The 7,875-nt window shown below is 43.1% G+C and overlaps 1 protein-coding gene across 4 annotated transcripts in view; it reads left to right on the forward strand.

The window, feature by feature from the left end:
* Positions 1–7,566, forward strand: part of astn1 (astrotactin 1) — a 427,949-nt gene extending 420,383 nt beyond the window's left edge. For all 4 annotated transcript variants that reach the window (XM_062993914.1, XM_062993915.1, XM_062993916.1 and 1 more), the window contains 2 exons: positions 1,118–1,301; positions 7,238–7,566. In XM_062993914.1, the coding sequence (XP_062849984.1) occupies positions 1,118–1,301; positions 7,238–7,475 (422 nt within the window). In that variant the 3' untranslated portion in view covers positions 7,476–7,566. The remainder of the gene's footprint in view (positions 1–1,117; positions 1,302–7,237) is intronic.
* Positions 7,567–7,875: the final 309 nt, after the last annotated feature.

A 7,875-nucleotide genomic window follows, 5' to 3' on the forward strand; every position in this document is an offset into this window, starting at 1 on the left:
CTATCTATCTATAATAATCAAGTATCTATCTATCTATCTATCTATCTATCTATCTATCTATCTATCTATCTATCTATCTATCTATCTATCTATCTATCTTAATCAAGTATCTATCTATCTATCTATCTATCTATCTATCTATCTATCTATCTATCTATCTATCTATCTATAATAATCAAGTATCTATCTATCTATCTATCTATCTATCTATCTATCTATCTATCTATAATAATCAAGTATCTATCTATCTATCTATCTATCTATCTATCTATCTATCTATCTATCTATCTATCTTAATCAAGTATCTATCTATCTATCTATCTATCTATCTATCTATCTATCTATCTATCTATCTATCTATCTATCTATCTATCTATCTATGTATCTTAATCAAGTATCTATCTATCTATCTATCTATCTATCTATCTATCTATCTATCTATCTATCTATCTATCTATCTATTCTTCTTTCTGTCTGTCCATATGTCTGTCTGTATATCCATCTATTCATCCATCCATCCATCTATCCTTTTGTCTGTCAGTGTCTATCTATCTAGCTATCTTTCTGTCTGGCCATCTGTCTATCTATCTATTTGGCCATCTGTCTATCTAGCCAGCCAGCCATCCATCTACCATCACCTTTAAATGGCCGTATTTAGCAGGGTCTTAGGGTAACAAAAATCCTAGTAATAGACATGGCTACTGTTCATTCTAGGGTTCAGCCCATAAAGGAGCTAGACCTGCAATCAACTGCAGTTTATTTGATTTATTATTTAATACTTATACAGTGATACCTTGAAACTCATGTCAACTGGTTCTGGGAGTGGCACCGAGTTTAAAAGGCGTTGAGTTTCAAGGTATTTTTTCCCATACGGGTATATGGAAAACCTGTTAATGCGTTCCATGGTCCTGTGGAACTGTAGCGTAAAACCTGAGCACATGTCAATACAAACTTTTTAACTGAATTTTAGTACACAGGAGAAGTACATTTAGTTCGGTTGATTTGGATATGCACATCGGTTTTTAACATCATTATCGTGGAATACTTTGCTTTGCTGATTGGTTAACCTAGGGAAGAAGTCATGTATGCCGAGTATGTTTCTGTTTTGTGCTTTCAGAAATAGCAGACAAAATCTACAACCTGTTCAATGGCTACACAAGTGGGAAAGAGCAGCAGACAGCCTACAACACACTGATGGACGTGGGCTCACCCACACTGCACCGTGTCCTCTACCACTACAACCAGCGCTATGAGAGCTTTGGGGAGTTCACCTGGCGGTGTGAGGATGAGCTCGGACCCAGGTTTGTTCTCCTCGTTTTTTTTTTATTCTTTACTTTGCACTGTTTAACTCTACTCAGGTTGGGAAAATGTTAAAGCGTACACACACTCAGACACAGTTTTTAATTTTTAACCCCAAATCAGAAAAAGTTGGGACGGCATGGAAATTGCAAACCATAAAAAAAAAAACTGAGTTTACTTTGACTTTTATTTGATTGCAGACAGGATGAACCTGAGATATTTCAGGTTTTATCTGCTCAACTTCATTTCATTTATTAATAAACATCCATTCCTGCATTCCTGCAACACATTCCAAAACAAGTTGGGACTGTAAAGCATTTACCACTTTGTAATGTTGCCATTCCTTTTAACCACACTTAAAAGACGTTTCAGCACCAAGTGATTTAGTGTTTCAGCTTTTATTTTGTCCCATTCTTGCTGCAAACACGTCTTAAGATGTGCAACAGTACGGGGTCATCGTTGTCGTATTTGTCGTTTCAAAATTTTCCACACATTCTCTATTGGGGACAGGTCAGGACTGCAGGCAGGCCAGTCCAGTACCCGTACCCTCTTCTTTCTCACCCATGCCTTTGTAATGTGTGCAGCAGGTGGTTTTGCATCGTCTTGTTGAAAAATACATGGACGTCCCTGGAAAAGATGACGTCTTGAAGGCAGCACATGTTGCTCTAAGATCTCAATGTACTTTTCTGCATTAATGCTGCATCACAGAAGTGTAAATGACCTTTGCCAAGGGCACTGACACAGCCCCATACCATGACAGACCCTAGCTTTTGGACTTGTTGCTGATGGTCCGGAGTCCATTTTTTCCAAAAAAACAGACCTGGAATGCTGATTCATCTGACCACAATACACGTTTCCACTGTGTGATGGTCCATCCTAGATGCCACCGAGCCCAGAGAAGTCGACGCCGCTTCTGGACATGGTTAACATAAGGCTTCTTTTTTGCACAGTAAAGAATTAAGTAGCATTTGTGCATGTAACTCTGTATTGTAGTGCTTGACAAAGGTTTGCCAAAGTAATCCCTCACCCATGTGGTTATACCAGCTATTGTTGAGTGGCGGTTCTTGATGCAGTGCCGTCTGAGGGATTAAGCTTGCGCACTTGACCTTTACACACTGAAATTCCTCCCGATTCCTTGAAACTGGAGATCCTCTGATCATCTTTGCTCATCATTGAGCCTTTCCTGGATGCTGCTTTTGTACCAAACCATGATTATAATCACCTGTTTGGAATCACATTATTAAGTTGAGCAGACAAAACATGAAATATTTCAGGTTCATCCTGTGTGCAATGAAATAAAAGTCAAAGTAAATTTAAGGAACACTGCATTTTTATTTTATTAATTTTATTTGCATTTTCCATACTATCCCAACTTTTTCTGATTTGGGGTTGTACCATGTTCATACCTAAAAAAAAGAACTAATAAATATAAATGCAATATATTTGCGATATATCAGATATTACAAACATTATTAATCTAGCTGTATAAGAAGGACAAAACTCATGGACACCCTCTTAAAACTCCAGCAAGATAATTTACTTTCAAACCTAGCCATGTGTTTTACATAAAACTATTTTCCATGCAGCTGCACAGTAGAAGTTAATTTAATTAGGTTTATTTGGACATAGAGATCTTAGCTGTTGGAAGACTTTGCCTCGCTAATGGGTAAAACCCTCCCAAAAAAATCCTACATCAGGGTGTCTTATAAATAGTTAATTTTTACTACACTTTACACCAAAGGCGTACCAGGTTCTAGAAGTTACTGAAGCCGGACACCCCTCGTGAGTCTGTGGAATTCCTTTAGATGTTTTCATCTCCCCAGATGCTTCTCTACAAAGTTAGTCACGCTGGCCAAATCAGCTCTGCTTTCTATGTTTTGAAGTTCACCAAATTACTCGGGTTTTCCTTTTACAAACAAGACAGGGCATTTATATGTAATTTTCATCAGCTAATCATAATACAAAATATTAGTCACCCAGACCGTGCACTGGATATAAACTCTTGATGGCTGGGTAAACAAGATTCGAAAACAGAATGGTAAGGGCAGTAGATCAGTCTTTGTTAAAAAAAAAAAACAATCTTCTGTCTGGTTTGTGGTGGACCGTGGGGGATTAGCTGTTAAGGTACTAGGCTACCCCTTTTCCACCGACGCGGATGCAGATCCGGCTCAGTTCCGGTTCGCGAACTTGATTTTAAACCGGTTCCGTGAGGTTCCACACAGCGAACTAGTGTTCTAATCTGGCACCACAGAATACTCGGTTTTTCAGCGCGTATCGTGACGTCATCGGTGGGCGTGTCACAGTGTACCGGTTTGGGTGCTTTTACATGACACGCTGGAACCAGAGCTGGGATCTCGAATACATCGTATCGAATCTTACCTCTGCCTGCCGTCTAAGGCTGAGCAGCCACATGAACAACGAATGGCCTGTTGTTCATATGGGCGGGACTAAGCCGGGTGGGGTCGCTCTCTCATGACTAATGCAATTACGACCTCTGCTGGCTGATTGATGGCGCCTGCACAGAGATGAGAAAAGAGTTCTCTCGGGGTGTGTCTCTCCGTACACAACGCTGATCTGCACTGCACTCGTCAAAAGTGTAGGTGATAAGATGCATTCGGCATGCTGCCCACGTGTCGGAGGGGGCGTGGGTTAGCTCCGTTCTCCTCAATCAGAGCAGGGATTGGCATTGGTGGAGAGGGAGCATGATGCAATGGGGCAATTGGACGCGCTAAAAGGGAGAAAAAGGGGAGAAAATGCTTAAAGAAAATATATTTTTTAAAAATGAAGCGTAATGTGGCTTGTTGTACTAAAAAAATGAGGAGATCGAAGCTAACCCACATCCCCTCCGACACGTGAGCAGCAAGCCGTATGCATCTTGCCACCCACACATTGACGAGTGTTGCGCCACCTAGCGTTGCGTGCGGAGAGACACACCCTAAGAGCACTCCTTCCTCATCTCCGTGTAGGCGCCTCTAATCAGCCAGAGAGACCCACTTTCGACCTTAGTCCCGCCCATCTGAACAACAGGCCAATCGTTGTTCATATAGCCGCTCAGCCTGGGCCGGTAAGGCAGAGCTGGCTCCGGTTGCAGCGTGTGTTTTTACGGCTGCGCCACCTGAGCGGCCCCTTTGTGTGTAGAATTTTGAGGGAAAAAATTAAGTGAAGGTTGGGGGCCGCTGCTATAAAATATAATGTACCCCATCTCATAGCCGCCTAGAGCGCTTCCACCCTAGAGTACCTCTCTATGGTCACTATGGAGCTGTTTTTCACTAATATTATGATGCTGGTGCGTGCCTTCTGCTTTTATAAATATTTTGTTAACCGCAAGGAGACGAGCTCTAATCCTCCAGATTTAACTGTGACTATAAACATCGCATGATGGAAGTTCTCAGTGACATTTACCGTTTGAAGCCTGTCAGTAGAAAGAGATGCTCCCAGTAGAACGTGTCGGCCAAACCGGAAAAGTTCCGCGCAGTCGGATCATCCTTGGCATCGCGTCCGGGACGGTTTTTGCGACTGTGGGTATCGTAGGAATGCAGATGATTGTGTCCTCCCGGTCTGGTGGATATGAGTAGAAGGATAAGTAGGAGAAGAGAAAGAATGAAATTGAAAGAGAGGGGAGCTGGCATAGTGCAAAAGGTTGAGAATGAAACTTGGAAGCGAGAAGTCATTTTCCACTTCCATACATGCTTGGATTTATGGTGACGACCGTTGCTATTTGGAAAGGAAATGTACCTTCGTGAAAAAATTAAAGCATAATAAACCACAAGGTTTTTGTCTTAACCAAATAAACATTTAAATTCCTGTTACCAGTGAAATGTGGCACGATATTAGAAACATAAATGCGTTGAAATACACTGTATTGCCAAAAGTATTCGCTCGTCTGTCTGTACACGCATATGAACCTGAGTGACATCTCATTCTTAATCCATAGGGTTTAATATGATGTCGGCCCACCCTTTGCAGCTATAACAGCTTCAACTCTTCTGGGAAGGCTTTCCACAAGGTTTAGGAGTGTGTTTATGGGAGTTTTTGACCATTCTTCCAGAAGCACATTTGTGAGGTCAGACGCTGATGTTGGACGAGAAGAACATCCCAAAGGTGTTCTATCTATCGGGTTGAGGTCAGGACTCTGTGCAGGCCAGTCAAGTTCTGCCACACCAAACTCGCTCATCCACGTCTGTATGGATCTTGCTTTGTGCACTGGTGCGCAGTCATGTTGGAACAGGAAGGGGCCATCCCCAAACTGTTCCCACAAAGTTGGGAGCATGAAATTGTCCAAAATCTCTTGGTATGCTGAAGCATTAAGAGTTCCTTTCACTGGAACTAAGGGGCCGAGTCCAACTCCTGAAAAACGACCCCACACCATAATCCCCCCTCCACCAAACTTTACACTCGGCACAATGCAGTCAGACGAGTACCGTTCTCCTGGCAACCGCCAAACCCAGACTCGTCCATCGGATTGCCAGACAGAGAAGCGTGATTCGTCACTCCAGAGAACACGTCTCCACCGCTCTAGAGTCCAGTGGTGGTGTGCTTTACGTCACTGCATCCGACGCTTTGCATTGCGCTTGGTGATGTAAGGCTTGGATGCAGCTGCTCGGCCATGGAGACCCATTCCATGAAGCTCTCTACACACTGTTCTTGAGCTAATCTGAAGGCCACATGAAGTTTGGAGGTCTGTAGCGATCGACTCTGCAGAAATTTGGCGACCTCTGGCATCCGCTTACCCCGCTCTGTCATTTTACGTGGCCTTTAAGTTGCTGTCCTTCCTAACCTCTTCCACTTTGTTATAATAGCACTGACAGTCGACTGTGGAATATTTAGTAGCGAGGAAATTTCACGACTGGACTTGTTGCACAAGTGGCATCCTATCACGGTACCACGCTGGAATTCACTGAGCTCCTGAGAGCGACCCATTCTTTCACTAATGTTAGTAGAAGCAGTCTGCATGCCTAAGTGCTTGGTTTTATACACCTGTGGCCATGGAAGTGATTGGAACACCTGAATTCAATGATTTGGATGGGTGAGTGAATACTTTTGGCAGTATAGTGTAGATGACAGCATTTTTGTAGCAGATATGAATTATTTTTTATGATATTTTCTGTAGCGGGAGCCAGCGTAAATGACTTCAATAGAATAAAACGCACAGGTTACCATTCGGATGTCACATGAATCCGTCTGGACAATCCCTCAATTGAAAACAGTCGGCCGAATCTCAGCATGGTGTTGGTACCGCACGAACTGCGTTCCAATCGCAAAAGCACTCCTTCTCCTCGAGTCTACCCAGAAGCCTCATCGGTCGCCGCCACATCGGGGTTTTAGCACTCATACCGTAGAACGTCGAGCTTCTGGTTTTGGAGCGCAGATAAAATGAAGCAATTTTTAAGGAATGAGACCCTCTTTCCGTGCCCTCGCTATCACGTTTCAGCCACGTCTTTTCAAGAAGGGTTGCGCCTGCTGGGGGAAATGCCTTCACCCACTTTTCCAACCCTGTGCAATACTTTCAGTATGTGCCACCTTCACTTCAGTAAGCGTGTTTGGTTTCTTCAGAACGCCCGTAGAACCACAGACGATTTATAAAAGATATCTAGAAGTGAACGGTAGCATACCTGTTTCTTTAAGTAGTTTGCAGTGTGTCATATTTCATAAATTAGGGTTTTTCTATTAGTCTCCCCCCCTTGATCTCTCTCCAGCAGTCAGGGCTTCACCGTTACGCTATTCCTCTCCTCTGTTTTTCAGTACTCCTGGAATAAAGGCTCGCGCCCCTGCCAGGAGCATTGTGTGTCAACCTCATTTTCAGACGTATTCGAATAACCCCTGCAATATCCATCACCTGTAATGATGCCAACCTGTCCGTCACAATCAAGGAAAGAATGGCGGTCGGCTTTGAGAACAGATTCCTGCAATAATTAAACTTTTGTGTGTGTAATTACAGGAAAGCGGGCCTGATCCTGTCGCAGCTTGACGACCTTAGCGGCTGGTGTCGAGGGCTCCTCCAGGAGCCCAAGATCGGCCTACGTAGAGTATCGCTTAAATTTCTGGCTTGTCGTTATACCGACACCAAGGCGTTCAGTCTGAGTTGGATGGAGCTCGGCCAGGAGCTGCGCAAGTCATGTAATGAACAAACGCTGCCCATGATGTACAATGATTACGGAGAACCTAAAGAACTTTAATCATCATCCAGTTGTTGGGGACATATTTGAAACCTTCCTTCTGCATTCGTTCACCAGTTTACCAGTTAATTTGTCATTGTTTAACAAACCTCTCCAGTAATATGGTCAATTCATTATTTTTTTTCATTTATTTAGTTCATAGTGTACTGAAGCTACAAGGTTAAGGATTTCAAGATTTAGAGTTAAAAAGGCAGTCTCTGCGCCTCATCGCGTCATTTTGCTACAGCTGGGGGGGACCTTTAAATACTGGCTTGCAGCTGGCTCATTCTGTAATATCGTGTACCTGTGGGGTCATAAGAAAAACAAAAAACAATGGGGAACAACCAGTAAATGTCAGAATACCACTCACAGTGGCATTTATGATAAGTGTGCAACCTGCCCCGTTACAGCATGAGCCAGC

This window comes from Trichomycterus rosablanca, chromosome 4, assembly GCF_030014385.1.
Source record: "Trichomycterus rosablanca isolate fTriRos1 chromosome 4, fTriRos1.hap1, whole genome shotgun sequence".
NCBI lineage: Eukaryota > Metazoa > Chordata > Actinopteri > Siluriformes > Trichomycteridae > Trichomycterus > Trichomycterus rosablanca.